Source organism: Pieris rapae, chromosome 7, assembly GCF_905147795.1.
Source record: "Pieris rapae chromosome 7, ilPieRapa1.1, whole genome shotgun sequence".
Taxonomy (NCBI): Eukaryota; Metazoa; Arthropoda; class Insecta; order Lepidoptera; family Pieridae; genus Pieris; species Pieris rapae.
In genome coordinates, this window is record NC_059515.1 from 7,618,500 (window position 1) to 7,644,547 (window position 26,048).

The 26,048-nt window shown below is 34.6% G+C and overlaps 1 protein-coding gene across 6 annotated transcripts; it reads right to left on the bottom strand.

Moving 5' to 3' along the window:
• Positions 1 to 2,786: 2,786 nt before the first annotated feature.
• Positions 2,787 to 25,950, bottom strand: LOC110994586 (zinc finger SWIM domain-containing protein 8 homolog). 6 transcript variants are annotated; one of them, XM_045629045.1, is made up of 29 exons: positions 25,749 to 25,950; positions 25,409 to 25,654; positions 24,390 to 24,638; positions 24,099 to 24,262; positions 23,248 to 23,558; positions 22,472 to 22,667; positions 21,414 to 21,539; positions 20,919 to 21,026; positions 20,205 to 20,462; positions 19,401 to 19,550; positions 17,991 to 18,066; positions 17,235 to 17,440; positions 16,315 to 16,483; positions 15,584 to 15,723; positions 14,684 to 14,901; positions 14,005 to 14,089; positions 13,029 to 13,220; positions 12,375 to 12,503; positions 11,430 to 11,560; positions 10,909 to 11,076; positions 9,635 to 9,747; positions 8,528 to 8,625; positions 7,647 to 7,824; positions 6,954 to 7,144; positions 6,240 to 6,473; positions 5,480 to 5,736; positions 4,980 to 5,213; positions 3,570 to 3,719; positions 2,787 to 3,104 (listed from the first exon to the last, which is right to left on the bottom strand). In XM_045629045.1, the coding sequence occupies exons 1-29, from the start codon at positions 25,759 to 25,761 to the stop codon at positions 3,038 to 3,040; spliced, it is 4,857 nt and encodes a 1,618-aa protein (XP_045485001.1). In that variant the 5' UTR covers positions 25,762 to 25,950; the 3' UTR covers positions 2,787 to 3,037. The 6 variants fall into 6 exon arrangements, with proteins under 6 accessions (XP_045485001.1, XP_045485000.1, XP_022117029.2 ...); XM_045629044.1 differs by having other exon boundaries at positions 6,954 to 7,156; XM_022261337.2 differs by having other exon boundaries at positions 14,005 to 14,092.
• Positions 25,951 to 26,048: the final 98 nt, after the last annotated feature.

The following is a 26,048-nucleotide window of genomic DNA, read 5'->3' on the forward strand; positions in this document are numbered from 1 at the left end:
ATATATTTTTTTACTTTTTTTTTAATATAATTTAAGTGTAAAAATAGTTCTTTGAGACAAAATGTCAAAGCATTTTACGCTAATGAATGGAGGATAATGTTCCGAAATTAATAATATTGATCGAGAATGTATCCAATTATATTGCATGAGTTACTTTAATATGTATTAGGGATACCTGAACGTACTGCAACAAAGCTACATTATTCGCAAAATAATTATGGACGGCAAGTGAATTATGAACATTAATTTTACTGACAATTATGTGATTGAACTGAATTTGACGTCCGGAACTATTTATGTTCAGTGCATTATCATTGAAAAGCTTTTGCGAAAGCTACGAGATTTCATTTGGGCGCAAAGTACATTTTACATATAACGCGTATAGTGGGATTTTATTAAGTGATTAACAATCTAAAACCCAAACGAACCTCCACACAAATTCATCCAAAAAATATGCAGCCCATATAAACATTAAAATTGAAATTTTAAATATTTAAAAATATCGATTAACGCTGAACTATAGACGAAGTTAAATATACGGCAAAACTTTGTTAAATTCATATAAAGAACGAACACCAAATAAAGTTTTCCCATAGATTTCCATACAAACTTCAATTTACGCTAACTAGCATTCTAGAAATTTACTAACTACTGAACGTCGAAAACATTCACACGTCAATGTTTGCACGTCTACTTAAAGATTGAACTAAGCCTAACAACACACGACCGGCAACTCTCGTCATCCCGATATCTTAACATACCCACAACCGGTAAGGAATCTAGCGAATAATTCTCCTAATCATACAACAGCAAATTACGACTAAACCAGCGCATTTAATTCACCGCCTCATTTGTTTCATAAGCCCCTGAACTTTGAGCGGTCCAAATTTAGTTGTCTTTACAAGCCGTAGGCCTTAACCTCACAATTTAAGTACAAAACTGTCAAATGACAAATGTTTTATTGCTTTGTTAAATACAGTAGAATGTACTTACTATTTTAATACTAACAATATTTTAAATTTCACTGGAGTTGCAAGGCCAAATAGTAACGATATCGCGGTGAATCTGAAATCGGAATGACATTGACGACGAATCGGAACGTTGCCAGCTCCTATCCTACATTATAATATTTCAAAGTCTCTCAAGAAGCTACATCTCGTTATAATATTAACTTGTAAATAACTTACTATAGTTAATAAAACGCTCGCACTAATACCCCGCAAAAACCTCATTACGGAAACACTCATGGATTGCAAATTTCGACAAGAGAATATCAAAAATAGTGTACCGACGGTTCTCAGCTACGATCTGTCTTATACTCTACATACAAGGACGATACACAAGAAAGGAAAATGGGAAATTTCAACACCTCAAAAGTCGGAACGGACCAAGTGGGTTTAGATCTATATCTTTATTTATAGGGAAAGTTTGATAATCGCACTTGAAGCTTGTAATCGTAGGAGATCTTTTAACACGGACTATGCCACTAATCGCCATGATTTTTTAAATTTAATCTTGAACCAATTTACCCAAACCGAATAAGTTACAACGCGCATTTCAAAGACAATACAAAGCGAGTGTACAACTACAACCATTAAAACTGCAAGACGGATCCTAAACACGAAATAGCATTGTTTCTTATCGTTTTGAATGCCCGTCTGGCGGTAGACGTCTCACAGTCCGACTACGAGGCGACAACGCTCGGCAGATGCTAATCAAACGACCTCACCCTTATGAAACAACATTTAATTGCCGATATACGCTTGTCCCAACTTGCCAAATTACTTTCAACTCAAAACAACCGTTCTACTACGCAATGACCAACTTAGGTCAAAAATAACTAGCAATGAGCAATATTAACGCTTAATTATGCGTAACGGAGATCTTTAATAATTCACTAATGGACGCGGATGAGTATTGTTTGAAGGGAACAATCTTAAACCAAATTAATGATAATGTCGCTAACAAACTAATAATAATATATAAAATAACTTTTTTCACGATCGCACATATCTGTATTCGGATCTGTGTTCAATCGTTTAACTTTTATGAATAAAATAATCGAGATCTACGTAAAAAGTTATGCAAATGAGTTCTTAAACTAAAAATGGGAACTAAATGAGCTATAGTTGTGAAGTCACTGGTGTCCAATGATGTCCAAAACCATTGACTAGGTAAAGAGTGGATAAGTTTAGTTGACTATATAACAAGTCAATCAGTCAAAATCACACCAATTTCCAATGATACTTATCATTACTGAATAACTAATCTTGTACACAAAAGACGTTATTTGCTCGGAGAAAAAACCATCACACCATTTTTATTTCTCGAAATAAAATTATCATTGACATATAACTAGTTGTTTTACGTATGCTGATTGAAATATTGTGCTTAAAAGACGAAAAATTTGTTCAAATTTATTTCAGAATGACTGATTATTTTTAGTATATATTTGATACAATACAATTTTCAAAGATATAAAAAAATAGTCATAAACATTTATTAAATTAATTAACTTTTGAAAATACGCACAAAATTCGTCACATTAAAGAATTCGCAAGCTACACGATGAGATCAACACTGTGCGTAGTCCGTTTAAAGAACTTATACACAAAATATAATTTGAGCAGAGAAAACGAGAACTTAGATGACCTGCTCAGAAAAATTTTAGCATAACGACTTCTCAACAGTTTTCCGAGATCACTTCCAGTCACTGTTAGCTACTAATAGTTAAATATTTTTATCAAATAGAATTTATCTAGCCTAGAGGCGCTTTATTAACTCCGAGAAAGGTATTTTACCACAGCTGTGTTGGTGTAAAAAACATTTGATCTAGTTTTACCGTGAAGCAAGAATAGTTAACAGTGAGAGAAAAGCGATTAAACTGTACAATTCGTGTGAGTGCGTACGTGCGTGCGTCCAACGTACGCGTGCACGTTCAAAGTGTGTGTGTGTGATGGCGGGTGTGCCGACATCGTCGCGGGTGTGACAGTTTGCGCGCCGATCCCCGCGCCACACAAACTATCGCCTGCCGACGTCATTTGCCGTTCGTCTGAAGCGCGGCGTTCAGCTGCGTCCACAAGTCCTTCTTGCACGATTTCGATCTGTCCCCAACGGATATAGTCATTTGGGAATGCACACAATCATTCCACGTCCTTCATACAGATTATTACAATACTGGACGGAGGTGGAATGACTATAGAACACACCGAACACGACAAATATAACTGTTGAACAACGTTCGTGCCATAACGTCTACATCAGATGACATTTTAATTTGAATACATTAAAGCGTGTACGTATAAAACAGCTTACCCTATAGTACTCGCTTCCAGCAAATTCGAAAGAAAATTTTATAATTATAATGTTTGTGTAAAACAATCTAAAACTTCAAAAATAAACATTTAGAAACAAGTTTTAGTAGTACATATATCATTGTATTTGGAATAATTATGATCACTATGGACCGCATTCCGTATACCGCTGTGGTTTAATTCTGAGATTTACAAAATGCCAATATTACTGATACAAAAAAGATCGATTAAATAACGTGTAGTAATAGAGCATACCTGCGCAGTGAAGCGAGCCATTCCTTAAACTGGGTGTTCCCTTCAGGTGTGAGCTGAAAAGCCGTACGCGCTGATAACACGATACCAACAAACTCCTCGTATTCGACTGCTGTTAAGTGGTATAGCTTCTGATGGATGCACTGAATGTACCTTAAACAACAAAATCAAGTATACTTGAATATTTTTAATATAGACGTAAAATTTATATATTTCTAAGATACAGAAATAAATATTTGGTTAACTTTTAAATAAATATTATTACATGGACGCCTAAATAGTGGTCTGAAGCTCGACTGCAATGCACTAATAGCGCGTGGTTTTTTTGAGATTTTTCAATATAAATGTCTGTCAAATACAACTGTTGGTTTTGTATTTATATAGATATATTTATATATACTCTAGGTTTTTAGACTCAGAACATTCTGGGTGTTTGGATTTGGGCATTAGATTGTAAGCCTATTTTGCAGTTCATTGAGCCTTTAATCAATCAAAAATATTAAATACTAGCTGACCCGGCGAACTTTGTTCCGCCTTAATGGCAATTAATAAGCAGTTTTTTTTTATTGGAAAAAGTACAAAAAAAACTACCTTCATTATACGAATGGGCAATGGCACTATCATTACATTATTATTGTTAATTATTTATTTAATAGAAATAGTTTGAATATTGATTTCTTACATTTATCAAATTGTCATCTATACGTCATTACATAGCTATCATTTGAGTTTTGTTATTCCAAGTCTGATTCTTTTTTGTTATACCACGTTTTATAGTGACTGACGTTTCATGTCAAGTCACACGGGAACGCTGTCGAACGGGATAAAAAGTATCTTATGTCCGTCTCCTGGCTCTAAGCTACCTCCATACCAATTTTCACCCAAATCTGTTCTGCCGTTCTTGAGTTATAAGTGGTGTAACTAATACGACTTTCTTTTATATATATTGATAGCGGATCTGACAGACGTTGTCCTGTCTACACGTCTTTAATTTCAAAATTTCAATTTTTAATAAGCCATTTTGATGAAAATTATTATTCAAATGTTATGACAATATCTAACGATCCAGCACATGGTCACACACGATATAACACAATGATAACAAAACTTTTTTTAAATTTCGGGACAGACTAAAATTAAAATTCGAATATTATTTAAAATTTGACACTGCGATGGTAGCGCCGTCTGTCGGATCCAATGTAAAACATTCCAAAATCAACAACAACTAATAAATTGAAAATTAATTAAAAAAACATTGTCCAGCGGACAAAATTGTGAATCTAAACCATTCCCAGATCCCCTTGAACATACACAAAAAATTTCGTCTAAATCGGTCCAGTCGTTTAGGAGGAGTTCAGTCACATACACACGCACACAAGAAATATATATATTAAGATGATAAAGAATACTTACATCTGCTGACACTTGTGTACGAGTGGCGCTAGTGTACCGCGTAGATGCTGCATAACGAGGTGATGAGGACCTCCCCTAGCCAGCCAATGGGCTGACTCAACGCATAACTCGTATAGCACGAACGGTGAAACCACAGAGTTAACTGCGCAAACGCAGAACTGGTGTAAGTATTGCGCACCTAGACGTTTCGATATACGCAGCAGCCATTTCACATGATCGCCGTATGGGGGATTCCTAAAGAGTTAAAACAAATTAGTTTTTTTTATTTATTATACAATATGTGTTTAACCAACTAGAGACGGTTATATTTTTTTTATTTATAAGTACGTATTTGGTTTTACTCATTTAGTGTAACATTTATTTGTATTCAATTCAATTAATTTACACCTAATTTTCTAAACTAAGTTGTAAAACGTCATTAGGAAGTCGATTTTAGATATTTTGCTCAGATTTCAGAGTCGTTGTCATGACTTCGATACCAATATTCTCTATTTTCTTACCTTCCGAACTTATTCTGCGGCCTATCATCGTGAACCCTCCTGGCCTGAGTTTCCAGTGCAAGCATTCCAACTCTATAAGCAGCTAGTAATCTCCTCAACTGCGCTTGCGGTAAGGCGGGTGGACCAGCGCCAGGTACTTGTGGGACACTGCCCATGGGCGGACCGTTATTCACGTGTGCAGAACTGACTGGCACAACTCCCACGGCACCCACTGGTTGATGGGCGACAGGCAAAGGCGGCGGTATCGGGGCGGGGTGCTAAAGAAAGTTTGTTTTTCAAGATTCATCACATTCTATGGTTAAGCAAGATGATGTAAATGTCATGTTAATTGCGCAAATAGTGGAAATTAACTTGAAAATTTTTTTATATTTCGATAAAAACAAAACAGTATCTAGTATATTATATATAGTGATTTTTTATAATTTTTATATTTTTGAAGCATCTTATAAGACACTGGTAATAATAGGGTTGAGTAAGAGCATATAGGAAAAAAAAGCTACCAATGTGTGGTCTCGATATTAGACGCACATCCCCTACATCTACGTTTTTTTTTATTTTTATTGGACCACAAAATTAGGACAAACACATGTCAACATCAACTTACATACGAAAATATAAAAAAAGCGGTGCCGTCCCTAGAACATGTGGACACGACCAGCGAAATTTAGTTAATACAATAAAGTCTCAAAACAAAAAACAAACAAAAATCTAAAAATAATAGCTATTTAGAATTAAAACACTAAAACGTTCTTTAACTTACAGACACATTGACCGGTATAGGCTGGTGTGGTTGCGCGTGGGGCGGCATTGGGACGTGCTGTGCCACCTGCGCCACTTGAGCCATCTGCGGATGCTGCTGCGGGTGTGGTGGGTGTGGTGGGTGTGGTGGGTGCGGCGCGTGAGGCGGCACAATCCCGCGCACGAAGTACTGCGGAATCGCGAACTGGGCGCCCGGATGAGCCGGACCTGCTCCACCGTACTGAGGGCACTCGAACTATACAAGGTGTATGTAGTTGAATTTAAATTCTCAACTATCTAGATGAGAGTTTAAAAAAAATATTCAAGGAGGTTGTATTCTGTGGCACTTTTTAATTTTAAATAAAGAATTTTAAAAAAGTAACAATAAGGTACTTTTTTAAACTTTCTGATCGTGAACATGTTGGCGACTCATAAATAGAAATATAAATATATTATAAGTTATGTTAGAAAATTGTAACTCTATAAATAGAAATTAGAACGTGATCAACGAATTGTATTGTTCATTAGAACTGATTCAACAAAATCAATTTATTATGGTTCTTATATATTACGAAGTGTAGGATATTTTTTTTATATTTTCTCACTGTGCGTTTAATTTGGAATCGAATTTAAAGTCAGACACCTATTCCGGAAACACTTATTATTATTAAAAGCCATAGATTATTATTTGACTCCATCGTATATTATAATATTGTGTAATAAAATATTCGCTCACCTGCAGACGGTAGATGTGCGGCGGATAAGGGTGGTAGGTGAAGGGATATGGCAGCGGGTAGGGCAGAGGCACGGCGAGAGGGGGTGGAGCCCTGTAGGCCTCCTCGGGCTCTTCCTCGTTGGCTTGGCGCAGGTACAGCTCGTGCCAGTAACGGGCCACTGTGTACAGCACCTCGGGGTAAACCCCGCCACCTGCGCAGGCGCCTTCATCGCTCATTACACATGAATTTAAGATTACTTGTGGGCTTCGATACTTAATATTAGATTTTTAAGCTCTCAAAACAATAAAAACAATTTTTACCAATATATTTTTGATTTTTACTAATTATTACTTTGCTCACCCTTATAATAACATAATACCTCTCACTGTTTTAAATAAAGTATCTCGATTTAAAGTATTGTAAGTGTTACACAAAAGTACATAATATATAAAATTTCAACTACAAATAATACTTAAAAGCCCGGCAACGAACTTGCGAGCCTTCTTGCAATGTAAGTGTCTATGGGCGGCGTGTCCACGGCGGTATCACAACATCAGATGAACCTCCTGCCCGTTTGCCTCCTATTACATACAAAACTAAACACACGTACACAGTCAAATCGATACACGTATATATACGTAGATGTACGCGTACACCAGAGGGTATGTAAATGTCGTTAAGAGTTATAAGTTGTAAATAGCATAATAAGCAACCTTTAGCAGCGGCTTCGACGATGAGACAGGCCCGTTCCAACATGGCGTCGCTCTGTTCCTTGCATTGCAGTACTGCGCGTTGTATCTCGTTGTAGTTGAGGGCGTGTGCGTGCGGTAGTACCGATAATGCTAGTTCAGCCGCCGCCCGTACAGTTTGTACGTCGCGACCCGATGAGGCCTTGCACAATGAAGATATTTTATTTATATATTTATTTAATAACTAGAAATCTTAAAGCATAGGTAAACAGAAAACAAGTCGGTACATTTATTACAAAGATACATTTAAAAAACTGAAATTTAACATTCGAAACAACATATATAACTTCATATTTCAAATAACTACGAAAACAAAATCCGAGTCTTTCCGCCTCTTCAAGTACTTCCTCACAATTTTTTTGTGAGGTGGAAGACATCAATATCCTGATAATTGGTGTCTTAGTTCGATAAAACCCGAAACATTGGAGAATTCGAGTTCGTACGAGGCACATGGAACAATTTTGTTTATCTTGTCCCATAAGGAGGAGGGATTTTAAGAGAAATTTACAACAGCAAGTAGGGGATATCTATCCGCCCATTAAGAATAGCGTTATTAATGTGAAACCCAACTTTTAACACGTAAGGTGAATTATTGAAAAATAACAGAATCTAGACCCTAAGTCTTATAAAATAAATATTGGAACAATCTTTAAGACATCTAAGATAATCCATGCCGTCCCGTCTCCCGATAGCGTAAGTATGAGTTAGGAGAATTAAATAAAAGTAAAGAATATCTAGAATTTCGAAATTTTTTTTAAATTTTTTTTTATTTGTTTTTATACTATTGTAGAATTGTTTATCAACCAGCCGATTCACTCCACAAAGCAACGAAGGATTTAAATTACCTTATCAGCTATTCCAGCTGCTTCAGGCGGTGTCAAATGTCCTTCCCAGGCATCGATCAAGAATAGAATTGCAGGTGCACCAATGTCCATGGCTTGACCTTAAAAAATACTTAAACATAAAAAGGAAGTCTATATATGCTTTTTATTATCAATGGAAAAATATAATCCATGATAATAATCATAAAGCACGTCAAACGACAATAATTGTAACATATTCTGTCATATGCGTTCCGTACAATAAACCTTTAAATAAAAAAGTAACAAAGATTATTATTAATTAATAATAATTATTTGTGTTATTAAAAGCATCTGTTCACATCGCTAATACTTTGACATGACATCGTCCAAATGTTCACAGAACATAAAAAATACTAAATCTTAGTTCATCGAACATACATGCAATTTGGCTTTCAAGTCGAGTTCAAAAGAATATTTTTTTATGTAATGCTTCTAAAGTCACGCACAAAAAATAAAATAAAATACGTTTATTTTGGAACATAAGATCATCTAGGTATCACTTATTCCACGTCAATCAATTCGAACTTGTAGGCATCCCTACTCATCGGCAAAGAAGACAGAGGGTGTAGGCCGAGAGAAAAAGCAGGCGTAAAAAAACTCTCGGTAATCTTTTAAAAAAGCAAATCATCAAACAATATTTAAAACAAATATATCAAATTAATTATACAATTAACACAACGGACCTATTGAGCGTCAAAGTGCGGAAACAGAGTACACATACATACAATGCTTCTAAAGTAAAAGAAAATACTAAAAACAACAGTTGAATTTTCCGAGAAAAACTGTTCAGAAATAAAAAAAATATCACTTGGTTTAGGTTTAGGTGTACATTGGTATGTCCGATCTCTTTGGTCAGTTTTAAAAATTTTGTTTTCAGTTCTGACAAATAGTAGGTGATACGAAATTCACCGAGTCATATAATTAATAATAAAATCAAAATTGGCATAGTTGAACTAAAAAAAAAAAAAACAGATAATGTGGCGACTGCTTATATAAAATTATGCATTACCCTCAAATATTTTTTTTTTTTGTTATAATTTCTGGAGATGAAGGTATGCTAAACCTAGATATATCTTTAAATGATCTCACCTGTTATCCAGCTGACATGTGAAGAATACGTACGACTGAGCCAATTAGCGCTAACACAGTTATGTAGGCCGAGCGCGTATAGACCCAGTTGAAAAGCCGCCATATGTAAACCTCTGGAAGAACAAATTTTTATGCTATTATTATGCTAATATATAATTATTATACTAATACTACAAATACAAGTACTAGTGAAAGGATGTTCTCATACAAAAGGTATAACATCCTTTACGTTTGTTCGACAATCTTGATTTGCGAACTTGAAGTGAATATGAATTTAGCTGTTTAGGTTTTCTTGACGTTCTTATGTGTACAATAATATTTCGTACATAAATTATACAGGATGTCCTAAGTTAACGTCAGTTCCAAAAATTTAAAATTCCTTTTTTTTTATTCAACGTCATATTAAAGTCAGTATAAGACTGAAAATTTTCTTGTAGATTTTTTTTCTTAATTGTCTGTGGTTACCCACTGCTGTTTTTCAGTTTGACTTTGATTTTGGGAATAGCTGTATCAATTGATTTTGAACCGGGAAGATGAAATCAAAGAGATAGAGTGGAAGGATTGCTTAGTAAAAAAAATAGCGAAAGTTTGTATAAATTTAACCATAACAGTTTTGTTTTGAAGCGCAACAAATTCATATGAAAATAGTCTTAATAATTATTCTTAAAGTTGGTTAACGTTCTGTTAAAACTACTTAACAGTGTTACTAAAATACTACCCGTATTTTAGTGTTAAAAAAAACTTTTTATAATTTTTATATGAACCTAACTGTTTATATTTTATATGGTATAGATTCATTTATTAATATACTAGCGACCCGGCTTCGCACGGGTGCCATGCTGATACTAAATATACTACAGAAAATCTGTGAACGTTGTATATAAAAATGTGGGTTATCAATAAGAGATAGACATATATACCATAACGGACTTTCCTGTAGATCTTTTCAATGTGTACAATATTTAGTACATTATTTTGATAAAACTCGTAGGGTTCAGCCTGCGTTTGCAATATAAGCGGAAAAAATGTAATTATTTACGACATCACATTAGAAACCTCAAAAATAACAGTACTTCTCCATTATTTAATGGATGTTATTATACATATAACCTTCTTGAATCACTCTATCTATTAAAAAAACCGCATCAAAATCCGTTGCGTAGTTTCAAAGATTTAAGCATACAAAGGGACATAGGGACAGAGAAAGCGACTTTGTTTTATAATATGTAGTGATATGCAACTTTAAAAACATTACAATTAGTATGTTTGTTTACCTATGAGGTCCATGATGTTCTCTGGCACACGAGGTCTGTGTGAAGAGGCTGGTACTGGAAGATCCTCCGGCCTTGAATAACACTGACTTGGCCAATTCGAACATAAAGTGAGACGACGCCTCCGAAGGCTGATTTGGCACTGAGGGATATTGCCGCTTTCCTTTGTATCTGTAAAGTATTTTGATACAATTTAAAAGTTGCTCATGTTTATACACAAATCTTTTAAATATTTAATGTTTCGACTGCTATGTCATGTATGAAATCTAATTCAAATTTAAAATTTGAAACCTAACTGAAATTTAATTTTTGAAAGCTTATTGAAATTTATGTTTTGAAACTTAATTTTTGAAACCTTATTGAAATTTGAGTTTAAAACTTTTCGTGAGAAAAAAAATACATAGAAACGATGGTATATGCTATTAATACAAAGCCAATTAATTTCACACAAAATATTAATTAGGCGAAATCGTTAGAGAACCTCATACTCTCATACTCATACTCGTATTTTCGAAGTTCGATACCTGGTATCCTTAAGCCTAGGCAAGGTATGTGTAGTATGCTGCTGATGTGAATGGGGGGCAGCGGGGGGCGAGCCATTCCCTTCTCCCACTGAGAGACGCTCCATCTCACCAGAGAGGTTACACGATGGACCCTGAACAATATAAACTTTGGTGTAACCTTACCTTTAATTAGATATCCTTACAGAGTTGAAAATAGACGAACGAACAATTCTTAATTATTCACACTTAATAATTGTATAAAAAACCTCGCTCGGATCTGCATACGCTTTTTACAGTCGGTTAAAAAACAAGGCACACACATTAATACTAAGAACATTAAATAAAATTTGTAACACTATAAGAAATGTAGAAGCATGTTGACTGTAATAAAAACCTATTTAACAGATATGTACAGAAAGATTGTTTAAAAAATAAAACTTTATATTTTAAACATGACTTTTAAAAACGTTACAAGTTTACAACGTGAAAAATCATATAAATAATAATCATTGATTTATTTAAAACTCCATAAAAAAACCCTGTCTAATACTGGCTTTCGTTGAGACTGATTTTTATTGAAATATAATACACATATGTGTAGTTAAAGAATGATAATAACCACATAAAGAACGTGCAACATTTGTTTTCGTGTTAAGTCATGGTAGGGACTGCCATCTAGCAAAGTGTTTTGGTGTGTTTTTGATATAATTAAAAATAACAAATTCATTTTTTCTTTATAGAACAAGGGGCAAACGGGCAGGAGGCTCATCTGATGTTAAGTGATACCGCCCATTGACACTCTCAATGCCCACGAGTGCGTTGCCGGCCTTTTAAGAATTTGTACGCTCTTTTCTTGAAGGACCCTAAGTCGAATTGGTTCGGAAATAATTCAGTGGGAAAATACTTTATTAGATCCTTCATATACGTGAAGTATAAAAAGTAGTTCTAGAATAAGAAGTATCTTACGGCCACAGGCATATTAGTTGGAGGATGATGATGATGATGCTCGCTGCGAGTATTGAAGCGAGGGTTCGTGGAGTAATACATGCTGACCATTGGACCCTTTGTCAGCTGGTGGATATCGCGGTCAAGTAACTGTAAGATTTATTATTATAGAGAACATTGGGTCGAAATAGTAAAGCAATTGATTTATTCACACTTCGTTACCTTATACTTAAATATATAAAAGTAGGTAACATAAGTTATTAGGCAACGGTATAGCAAGCGATTTCTTGTAAGCAAACCTTATATGGAACAATTAAAAGTACTCGATATACTTGTAGTTGTTGGCAATTACATATTTGCAATTTATCATATACAATAACACTTTAGTCACAATACGTCCGAAGAGCAATTTAAACTCGACATAAAAATACAAATTCTACTAGTCTGTGCAGTGAAGGAATCAACATGGCGGTGCGAACAAATATAATTCCCATTTACTACGCACCATGCATTCGTAAAATGCATATAATTTTTTATATATTTATATATATACGTTGCAGCCAACTGGCTTAATTAGCCGTTCAATTAACAGCCTAGCCGTTTCACTATATTAAGATTAATGTCGAACTAATAATGACAGATCAGTTTTTGTTTTGTTAATTTCAACTATATTACCTTATTCATAATACGGGCGAGTTTAACGGGATCGTCCTTGTAGAAAGACAACAGGGTCAATGCTAGGTCACCGCGTTGTCGTCTCGTGCCTTCGCATAGTAAGGGATGATCTGCCTCCGACACGTTGGCTTTGAGACCTAGGGCTGCCACTGCCGCTTCGAAGCCTAGTACTTCGTCTGTCAGCAGTCTTGCCTGGAATATTTAATAGGTATACGTCATCATAGCCCTGCGGAAAGCATATTCCGTCTGAACATGGATTGGAAAGGAATTTTCGAATGTATTAAAGAATTAAAAGCGTGTCTTGTCAAAGTATTATTGACTGATGACGTAAGCAATGGAATCTGAAATTATTGAAGTGAAAACTTTTTTAGCGTCACTGGGATTTGTAGGTAGAAGAAACAAAAAAGAGACTTAAATTCAAAAGATTTAACGTGGGAGAAAATGAGAAGCATTAAACAAATGAGTGTATAAACTTTAATTTCTTAAACAGAGTAACAAACTCTTTGCGATACAGACCCAAATTAGGCCATAATTTTTGTTATGTAATAGTACCTCTCGCCTGTGGTTCAAGAGCTTATTAGATCGTAGCACGATTTTAAGGGCTATATTATTTTAGCCTTCTTAAATGTATTTAATATCCAGTAGGAAAACATTTTTTGCTGATAAAGCAAAAAAGATATTAGTGAAATTATTTTCAAATCGTTCTGTAGCGTAAAAATGTCATTACTAATAAATTATCTTAATTAACTAAAGGAGGCAAACAGAAATGAAAAATCTAACGAATGAATGTAAATAATAATATTAAAGATGTAGCGTACGCGTACGCGTAACACGATAAAGCATGATATTTTAAGTAAAAAAAAAGAGATGGCAACATGACCCAGGGCACAATGGCAGGGGGCAGTAGAACGAAAGAAAAGGAAATAAATTATCTTATTATTAAAGTTAATTTATAGTTTGTAGTTATGTGACTCACTGGATGTTTGTTCTCAGACGCGGACAGCACAAGAACTTCAAACAAGAAACTGGCCAATGATATCGGCAACAACGCTGGACCTCTGCTTCTGAAATGAAAATAAATAAATATGATAAATGCTTCACGATTTTTTTTTAATTTAAGTTATTTTGATTTTAAATTAATTTGAATTTAAATTAATTTAAAAAATGTTTTTTTTTGTCAGATTATATAAATAGTAAAAAGTTTTAACGTGCCTTGCTATTAAACTATGTATGTATTAACAATTACACAAAGTATTGGAATGTTGCAAAAGTGATGACAAAAAATACTCGTATTTTTGTTGGAAAGCTTTCTAAAAATTATTATATCGTAGAATCGTCAACTTGAATTTTAATTTACTATTAGATATGAAGTTATGTAGATTTTCATACTAATTTAATTTAGCCCAGCAAAATCATAAAATCAAACGTGTTAAGCCAAAATACTCCTACAATGAAAAATCAATTAACCCTGTTTTGTAGGTATTACTGTACTTATAATTTTTACCGTATTAATCCTTTGAAAAAATTCAAATATTTTTTTTAGAACAAACGTATATTGAGCTTCTTATTCAAAATATTTTCTTTTCTCTCAAAAACCGAACCGGAAAATTTCGTTCTTATAGAATTACATATAATACAAAAATATTCAATATTACCTTAGCAATCCATCTCTCAGTTGCTCCGCCTTCTCCCTAGCCAGATCTAGTTGCTCTGCACCAGTCGGCAGTTTCTTCAGCAAGGAGACCAGCTCGGACTCCTGATTGTTCAGCTTCACTTCCAGAGCTTTAGTACTGGCTGGAGGACGAGCCATTTCCAACGCGAAAAGACCAACACGGAATGCTAATTCGTGTTGTTCGCTGAATTCTGCCAGCACCTATTCACGTCATTGTTAAAAAATAATATATAAGATTTTTAAAACAGAAAATTTATTAGTTTTAAGTAAGACAGAACTGCATTTTTGTTTAAATTGATTGTGTTTGGGATATACAGGTGGCCAAAAAGTAGTGGATCAAACGCGACTACGGGATAGATGGAGTTATAAAGATCGATATCTTACATTAATACAAACCACCAACGCGATTTTCTCATTTAACATACTGTGATGTATTTTATTATTTTGTAAAAAAATAAAGAACAAGAATTTTTTTTTTGCGTCTTTATAAAAAAAAATTCTACTAATTCTTATTAAATTTCAATTACACCTGTATCTATTTTATTACACCACTTTGGCCACCCTGTATATGTGTTTGCTTCAATAACTTTTTTTCCTTATATCTTTCACATAAAAGAACCGTTTAACAACACACAACAAACATGTCTAATTGACAACATCTACGAATGAATAAAAAGACTCAAATATTTATTCGTGTTATCGAAAACACGACTCGTAACCACTACGATTCGTATATCAATATGGGAACCGGGCGTTAATACAGCAAAAACCTTTGCGGCAAAGGTAATGCGCATCTAATATTAATTTATATGACACTCTCAATATTACGGTCCTTTCTAGAATAATTCAAATAGATTCCCATAAATTATAGAAGAAATCTCACAGTGCAAAGGAAAGCGCATTTCGCAAGCGTGGTCGAAGCAAGACACGAGGTGCGATGGCTGGCCGCGCAGAGACGCGGGGACGGTGCGTGACGTCTACGAGCACGCCGCATGTCCGCTGCACTGCCGCCGTAGCCTGTACCTATAAACGTAACATTTGTTTGTAAAACAAATAATAGCGTGTTTCACGTGTTCAACGTTTAAATCAAGTAACAGAGAGATTTCCCAAATTCCTTCTGCAAAAACCAACATAGGAGTTAAGGCACCTATCTTTCGAATTCTTCGCCATTTTAACGGATGAAACAGTATCGTAACATAACATAGTAACAGTAGTAGTAGAAGTTCCGGAGCTGAAAGGATTTTGTAGTGGGCTGATCGGTTTTAAATGAAGCACTCATAGCCTATATCGAACCTAATCCGCTGATTTCTTGGATTTTTTTTTTTGGGATTAGGCGCCGCTGAGCAGATTTACTGCAATTTATCCCCCCATCAGCAGAAGTACGCAAATCCTCGAAAATGCATTACGTTTTCAAGCATAGACAATGTGCGTGTGATGTGAAAAAAGTAAATAATTACTATTGACGTAATCAACTGAACGGCCCATACAAAAAAAAATTGAATTTTTTTTTGAAATCGTTATTTATGTTTCCCTCAACTATCATACATTTTAGATAAGATATTTATAACAATATAACGCTTCAATAATTTCTAAAATATAGTTCCCCATAGTTACCTAGCAAGGCTGGTGGTCGAGCCAATAGCTCTCTGGCAAGACTCGCGCCAAGTGCGCAGGCCTCTCTGGCATGTCCGTGCGCATGTAGGCCTTCAGCTCGCGCGAACTGAACTTCCCAACCGCACTGCCAACTAGCGCCGCTACTACTCGCTCCACCCACACTGTTGGCCTAAAATTACATTTAGAATTATATACAATGTTTTAGTAATGAAGAAAGTGCGTGGAGTCCCTTCGCGCGGAAGAAGTGAAACAAAAGCGAAAATTATCTTCTTTGTCTCGTTCAAGGGAAAGTTCCGTTGAACGTTTAACGCAACAGTGCTTTCATACCCCATTCATGGTGGCGCTAAACGTTTAACGCAACCTTGTTGGAAGACCATTAGAAGTTTCACTTCAATAATAAAAATTTAAAATGTCAACTGTATTCATAAAATAATTAATATTAGTATTTTTTTATTTTTTATCATATAACATTTGTAACAAACAATACGATAACAGTTTGAGAAGGTATTGGCAGACTGGTTTCTAAGCTAGTTTAGAGCCTGAGATGTGGATAACCAGGCTTCCATTTCACATGAGTAGACAAACAAATTTAAAGTTAAGAAAACAATTAACTAGATTGCTACAAAAATAAAGTTAACTGCAAAAAAATACGTTAAAGAGTACATGGATATCAAAAGCAGGTAAGTAACCTACTTCATAATATTTTTTGTATTTTTGCGCATGTATTTGTGTGTGCGCGTGTATGTGAGAGGGTGTGATAGAGGGTGTGTATGTGTGAAAGTGAATTTTTTATAAATCATTCAATGAAAAAAGGGACACTGACGTGCTTTCCATTAGTAGAACATATTAAAAAACAAGAATTAAAAAATATGTTCGATAAATAAGATTTTTTCAACCCAATTCTAGAACTGTTCAGTTACCCCGTTTATTGCGTTAGATCCGTCAGCTGCCACTCTTCTAGCAGCTGTAGCATCATAGAAGTAGAGATGACATTCATCATCAGAGACGGAGTCATCCCTGGGTGGAATTGCGTCATCAGACGAAATCGGTGGAGATGAATCCTGAGAGTCAGTGTCACCGCCATCTGCACCGCTAACTTGCATTTCTTCTTCATTTTCACAAAAACCTTAAAATTACCAAAAAATACAAAAAAATATTCTTTAGAATTTTAAACTTTGACCACGATTGAAAAGCGTTTGAAACAAAACATTGAGTTCATAAAGTACCTAATATATTGGCACTTAGTGAAAGAGAAATATTTGATCCTGTAGTATTCGAATAAAATCAATACAATTCCGACACCGTACAGAAAGTAATTGGACCTTAGTCTTAATTTGCGTGTTGTTCCTACGAGAATGTAAGTGCATGCTCCTATTTCACCATGCCTGCTGCTGATAGAGGATAAATCTTTGTTTTTTATTTTATTGTAATTAACTATTAATTACTTAAACATGTCATGTGGATAATGGTGTAACGGTTGCAGGTCATTGCAAAAATTTTGTAAAAAAAAAACTTGGTGATAAAAGAGTAGCGGAGAGTTTGCCAGTTCTCGTCCCTTGATTTGAGAACTAGCAGTAAAATTAGAAACATTTAATAAGTATTTTTTTACTGACTTTCATACACTAACTTATTATTTTAATTTAATATTACTTTAATTAAAGAAATACAATAATAACCTTCAGATGAGACACTCGAATGATTCCCGTCACTTGGCCCTGGATCACGCGCTGCTTCCTGGCCAGAACCACAAGCCTGGGAACATTTGTTATTAAAATAAAGAGAATATAAGAAATAGAAAAACAGAAAATAATAAGAAAAAGAGTTGTAACCTATATTTATTATACTTTTTCCTAATCAAAGTGCTCAGGGGAATTCCCCCTGGTACTTTCGCAATAACCTCTATCGGGACCTTAATGTAGAGGACGTCGACCGAATAATTAAAAAGACTGCTGATGCCCACGATCCAAACTTCACAATCACGTGAATGTCGAGGTTCTTGACAAAATCAGTCAGTCTAAACAGTGGTAAGTGACAACAGAACGTAGAAATAGTACACAAGGACACTGTTTTCCCTTAATAGATACTGTAAGTAAGTAGTGTTTTTGGACTCTTTCATATAACCTTATTAGTAAATTAGGTTAGATATAAATTACTTAATAGTTTTAAGTTAGGCTAGATCGTAATGTTATCAGTGAAGAGATATGTATTTAAGAAAAAGTGCGTGCGTACAAAGTACACATTTCAAAAGTGACATTTCTTTGTAAATTAATTATTACTACCATTAGTCTAAGCGTCGGTAAAAAAATAAAATTGAATTGACCTGCTATTTGAAAAGTAGTCAAATATGATCACGTTACTAAAGTGTGTTGACAGTTAATATTCAGAAACGAGACGGCGCTACGTCGGACGTCAAAAATAAATTGAATTTTTCGCGAATTGTTCGCCTTGTTTATGAATCTCACTCTAAAGAGTTCATTCGGAGATAGGTCATTTAAGGTCGTAGAAATGCTAAATTATCATATTATTTTTTTTATATAGATGGAGGTAAACGGGCAGGAGACTCAATTGATGTTAAGTGATATAACCGTTCATAGGCACTTAGATTTTCAGAGGGTTCGCAAGTGTGTTGCCGACCTTCTAAAAATTAGTACGCTCTTTTCTTGACCCTAAGTCGACTTGTGTCCTGTTGACAATACCGTTACGTCGATAGTTTTTCACTTATAATTTTGATACTGAAGTAAAGTTAAAAGTGTATACTTTGCGTTTTAAGTACTCAAATAAATTCGTTAAAAAAATTAGTAACAAAAATTATTTTAATTCGCATATCTGCCATGCCGGTTCTCTTTCTGAACAAGCACTACTAACACAACCTTATGTGTTTTCTATATGTGTACTTATAAAATACAATGTAACGGTGCAAGATGCCCGAAAGAATCATTTCCTGGAAGACATTTAAAAAGCTTCCGCCTGTGAAGTTACCTATGGCTTAAGTTAATATGGCAAACTTCAACCACATATATACTAGTAATTGAAATATTGTAGTATATATGTGTAAAAGGAAAAAACATGAAAAGTGAAAAACTAACCTGGTTCGAAGGACCAGCAATCGCCAAATCAACAGTTATTCTACTGTTTCTGTGAACCAGAGTGCGATGTCCTTGCATTGATGGATCAGGATTCGTCAGTCTATAGCTGAGAGACATCTCGTTGTTAAGTACTGCCTTTGATGAATTTACCTATAGACACGTACAACCTCAGTAATCATTTCGTAATACAGCTAACATAAACTATACATACAAACGAAACACTTCAAAATGTTGATTTTTTATAAGAATCTTTTTCTGGAAAGCCCTTATTATGAATCAAAAGGTTATCGAACTAAAAGGAACTCTGAAATAGATTAAATTATAATGTACGATATATACTGTATAATAGGCACAGATCCATTGTTAAATTACTGCATAGTGGGCACAATAGTGGTTGCCTGGAAGAGATCGCTCGAAACCGATAAAGCCGCCAGTTGCTTTCCTTTACATTTAACTATGTTAAATTTTTATATTATGTAACGAAGTGTAATAAATAAAAAATAAAATAAACAAAAATTGTGTATAAAATCATTATTAATCTCTAGTAACCAAAAATATTGTAAATACAGCGCAGCGAGGAGGCCTGGGATCGAACCTACGACCTCACGGATGAGAGCGAATAAAGCGAATTGCAACCACAGCATATGAAAACGTAACTTGTTCTTTAAAAAAAATGCTAATTCTCATTCTATTTTCAATGATTATTGTTATTTTGTGTTTTCTGTTGTGTCTATGTGTAAATGTTATATGTGTATCTATGTAGGTTAAATGTCAAAAACTTAATATTAAATTTCGATACATTACCTGATGTACACTGTCTGCTTGCTTATCCGAATGCCTGAATATAGTAAAAGGGCTATGGTAGAGCGGATTAAGGTCCTTTGTGTATGTAACACCAGCTATTGGGTAATCGTCCCATTCGAGGAAACAGGCTTCCATAGCCGGGTTGAAGCCGGGAAATACTTCAGTCTCGCTTATACCATTGATGTATGGCGGGTGAGAATGCGTACGCACATGGCGCGGATGCGAAGTATTTATGTGATTGTTTCGATTCTTTGCCACCTGTACATTTGGAAAAAAAATATTATAACATTTTAGTTTACCTCATTCCAGAATGATCAGTTATTTTTTTAATAGGTTAACGTAGCGAGCTCCTCTTGAGTTCTGAGTGAGGTACACTCTTTTTTTAAGCAATTGGAGGTCGAATCTCCAAGGGAAAACCCCCCTAACAATATTAATTTCTATACCTGTCCCATGCTGAAACCGAAAGTATTCTTCTTGGGCAACAGGTAAACTATACTAAATTTACGTAAAAGTCATTACTTAAAGTATCTGTAATCATGAGTATATCAAGAAGAAAAGCCTTGCACAGGGGATTCTCGTGTGGAGGCTAGTGCACGCTTTCATTTGACGGTATATTTATCTATTATAATTTATATGGTTTAACTAATTTCATCGAAAAAAACAGGCCTGATAAACAATTTATTAAACATTTCGACCATATAAGATCTACCATACCTTGTCCAAAACCTTCACGTGCCATTGAGTGAACTGCTCATGAAGCGTATCTCTTTCGTGTGGTGCGAGTCCAGGGTTCAAAGCCGCGAGACGCCATAACACCACCACCTAATAAAATACATTTAAACTCTGTGTGAACTTTCGATCCTGTATAAAAAAAATCAGATTTTTGTGGCTTTTCCATGCCAGTAAACACCATTGCCGGAAAGGAGGAAAATTCAATTTAAATCCAACAAACAGAGGTGCCACCTTTAAGAACTTCAGGTTTCACTTTCAAATCATTTGATCAGCAGGTAATCAGCTTTCTGTGCAACACACGCTGTGGACGTTTGGGTCTAAGGCCACACAATGTATTCCGTACAGGCGTGTGAAATATACACATAGAAAAGTTATCGAACTCTCGGGGATGAGAATCGCACCCTGACGTCATTAGGCAAATACTGGTCAAATTTGAATTTCAAAGAACACTTATAAGTTAACAATAACTTTCTTTACCTCGTCACATAGAGATGAACAGGCGTGCTGAGCGGTGGAGTTGCCGCCGCCGCCGCCATGCTTCCCCCCTGTACCCCCACCCCACGCCACTAAGGCCGCTTTAGTGCTGTACCACCAGACTATTATCTAGCGAATGGAATAACATGTTACATTGTAGATATGATTACGGCTCCAGCTGTGTACGTCGTTTTTTCTTTCATATGAAAATGAGTATTAAACCTCTTAATAAAATCTCGTATGTGTTTCAATACAAAATCTAAAACGATTCGAAAAGCTATTTCGTTTATTTGTAATGTAAGTAAATAAATTCTCACCAAACAAAACTTAACACATATAAAAACTCCTGCAAAACGGCATTTTTTTTTTGCAGTGTCACCCTGTATTTAATGTAACTTTAAAGTTCTTCTTTATGTATCTTTCCGCGACTGTTTCTTTGGGTTTAAAAGACGCATATACCTATATATATTAAATGAAATTTATTGTTCACAGTGAAATATAAAAATAATTGATGTTATAATAGCGGACAAACAAAAACTTCGAATTGTAAATGATCTGAACTATTCTCCAAAACTTAATTAGGTACTCAACAAAATCGGTCCACCCATTTATTGCACGGCTTTGTCGGAAAAGATTCGAACGTCTGTTGATGATAATATCTGCACGATAAGCTCTAAACGCTCGAAACTCGACAACTCGAAACGCATCAACTTCAAAAATTCTAATTGTCAAATTTGCAATCATATTTAACCATAGATCGACCGTTTAGCTGTCTGTTACGTTTTGTTAAAAAATTTTTACCAAATGAACGGCTAGACTAATATAAAATTTCTGTTTGATGCACTTAGTTATACTACATATAATGCCACGTTCCACATCTTTTGGTGGGGAGATAGTTCTATGCTATTCCTTCTTCTTATTGACTCAAATCTGTACAGCCGTTCTTGAGTTTTAACACAGTAATATTTTTTTACATATAACGATTATTGGGATTATAATTTATATGTTAGGGTATATTTGTTTTAATTTGAGGTCAAAATAAACAATAATTTTCTACAAACCTGTTCACAAGCCATGACCTCTTCAGTGATAATCTCGAGTAGAGGTATAGCATTTCGGTCGCTACGCTTGAACATCTCCCGTACAATGGAGAGCAAATTCCACATGCCTTCAGGCTCTCGTCCGCGCAAAGGCCGCAACAAGGACGACCACTCTGCGGCGGCCGGCGGAGCGCTTGTACTTAGATAATTTACGTCACTGTATACAATTTGTGGAAATGTAATTAATTTTTTTTGTGTAAATTGCATTTAAAAACAAAAAGCGATTATAGTAATCATGAACGTATGATTGAAAAATAAAATATTGAAAAACGATATTTAATAGATGTTGCGAAATGTGGATTATTTGGTCATAGAGCTGATTTATAGTTGCAGTTAGCTCTATTACTACATATATTGTAATTCAAAGAGAGAATACTTAACAACCAATTTATAATAAAATTTAATAAAAATAAAATAAAATACGTTTATTTTGGAACATAAGATCATCTAGGTATCACTTATTCCACGTCAATCAAATCGAACCTGTAGGCATCCCTACTCATCGGCAAAGACAGAGGGTGTAGGCCGAGAGAAAAAGCAGGCGTAAAAAACTCTCGGTAATCTTTTAAAATGCAAATCATCAAACAATATTTAAATGATACATTACAGCGAAAAATTAACACTATTCCTTCTAAATTAAATACTTTGATTAAGCATCAATTTAGAAAGAGCTAAAATTGATTTATAATTAATTCGAACAAGATACGGAGACAGTAAATAAACAACAATCCTTTTACCTAAATACAATTGGAGTTGGTACACAAAATTTGACCAATATTTTATTAATATTGTTGTGTAATGTTTTCTCATCCAGGAACCATGATGTATATTCATAGGCCGATGCACCTGCGGTTGGGTCAGGAGCTCCACAAGTTGTGTTAATTTGGTTCGGTTGAGCTGATAATAACTCGTCCAATATTTTCTGAGCAGTTGGAAGAATTTGTCGTGGTAACTCTGATATGAGGTATTGTGCAAATTTCTGTAATTGGTCTCGCTGCAATCTCTGTAGAGACTCTGATACTGGTGCTCTAAGGCATACTTGAGTTGGCTAAAATAAAAATTGTTCAACAGATGTAAAACGTGAATTTATAACATGTTTCAATTGCTTTTCTGTAATTAAAATTACAATGAAAAAAAAATTATAAAACAAAATTTTAACAGGTATGGAAGTTATATAATCCCACACTAAATATTTACCAATGCAAATGCAATCTTTTCTCTCAGGTTTGAATCTTATTTATATAAATAAATTATAAGCTAGTTTGGTTAATCTTTTAGGTCGTATACATCTGGTTTACGAAGCGTAAGCGCAAGTATTTCGTTACAAATTTGAGGGGGGGGGGGATAAAACGTTACGATGCGGGGCGAGGATTTGAATTATGGGTTATTGTTAATATCATTTTCGACTTTCCGATAAGTACTTTACACCAAATAAATGGAAACTTTAAGGAGTAATAAGTACCTGGGTGGTAACGAAACGTTTTACTGTTTGGTACATAAGATTGGGGGGGTCAAGAATCTCCAAAAATGCAACTTCTTTATATACTAATTGATTTTGAGAACGAAATATAAATTCACAGAAACTTACTAAATGTATTCTAAAGAGACACACAGCAACAATATGGGAACACCAATGAGCTGACGAGGAACAAGTACAGTTACATGATGATATTTTTTGCCTGTCAAATGTCACAGCTACATTAAACTGAGTCCTTGCCATTGTAAGTAAAACTGTTGCAGACAAGTGAAAACCTGTAAAAAACATTGTTAACAATCACTAAATTCAGTCTTCTATGTATTAAAATATACATAATGAAAAAATATATAGTTGTAGTAGTTGTAGGAATATTTTAAATACACAAATTCATTCAAACCATACCAATTTGTAAAACATCCTTAACCGCTTTGTCTCTAAACAGGTGTTCTCCTCTCTGAAATTCTTCAGCTGATCCATTTGCAAGGCATGAATAAAGACGTATATCATCTTCACTCTCTGGGAAACTCCAAAAAGCAATTTGTAGTTGTAATTGTTCTGGTACTGGTGGATACACATGTTCAACTAACTCAAATGGAATGTGACTGGCAACACACTTGGCAGCCAGCTCACTTAGGGATGATACTGGTTTGTCTGTTGAGAAATGTGCATTAAAGAATTTTTTTTAATGAAAAAGTCTAGGGTTACTAGAATTCATATATTAAAATCATTTCTTCAGAGAAACCAAAACTTAATTTATTGTTAACTGAACTTTTTCAAAAAATCTGAAATCTGTAGATAGCAAAATATACTGTCTAGCAGTATTTTTTTTAATATTTAGAAATAAACTAAACAGTCTTAATAGTAAAATATAGTTATTAAAAATTCATGTTTTATTAAAAAATTGCTCAAATCATATAAATAGCAATAAACATTTTATAACTCTTAATTAATTATAAACATGTAAAATTATCAATTAGGTAGATACAAAATGTAATTACTGGCCAACAACTTTCACTCCATTATATAAAGAGCTTTATTGTAATTCTAAGGTAAACAGAGAATCAGTGAAAGTTAAGAAAGTTTCTGACATAATTAGATGAAACCATTTTAAAAGTTAACTTAAAGAACAAAGAAATTTCATGTACTCACAATAAGAGCAAGTTTTCAAAGCTAAGGTATTATTAACTGCTCAGTCCAGTCAAAGGTAAATGACTTTAGACCACCTGTTCTTTATGTCAATAGATGCATACAAAACACACATAACTGACACAAAGGTTCACCTAATAATAAATAGGTAATCTTTGCAGTTTTACGAATGCATCTTTAACAAATAACTATAGGTAATATCACAATCAAAAATAAATTATGTCACGAAAACGAAAAGCCAAAACGGAAACAAAGGATCAGCTGTCACAAAGTACCTTGAGTTGGTTTTTTCGTTGGCCGAGGTCCGAAAGAATTGGGAAAATTTGGTCTTCTCCAGCCTCGCCAATTATTACATAGGCTTTCGGGTTCCGAACTCCAGCTACACATAGAATCTTCTTCGAATCGTTCGGAATCTTCAAAACTGAAATGATCTCCCTCCTCCCAATCAAGTAAGGGCGATCCCACATCCACTGGGACAGCTGATCGTCCCGCTTTCCCATTATTATTTGATGTCCCCGCCACTTTATCGAAAATAATTGAAATTTGTTAAAATAATTTCGCTGGATCACTGCAGCGAATTCAGTAGAGGTAATCACTAACACTAAATATGCATACTTTTTATACGCATAGGTTTTTATGACACTGATTATACTCTCTGTGGTAAGAATTGATTGAACTAAAATGCATCACAAAATTAGGGAACTGAATCACTTCCTATTCAAAAATCAAACGATTCAAATAAATTCCTATTTTCTATGGAGTACAATAACAAATATGGCGGTGCAACGTCTCAGTTCGACACCCCCCTAGGCCCTGTCCCTTTCCGCACCCCTCACCACCTCTCGCAAAGTTCATTGTCTTACTATAGGTTTAACTTTTTAATAATAGATGGCAGGTTTAAGAAATAAATATAAT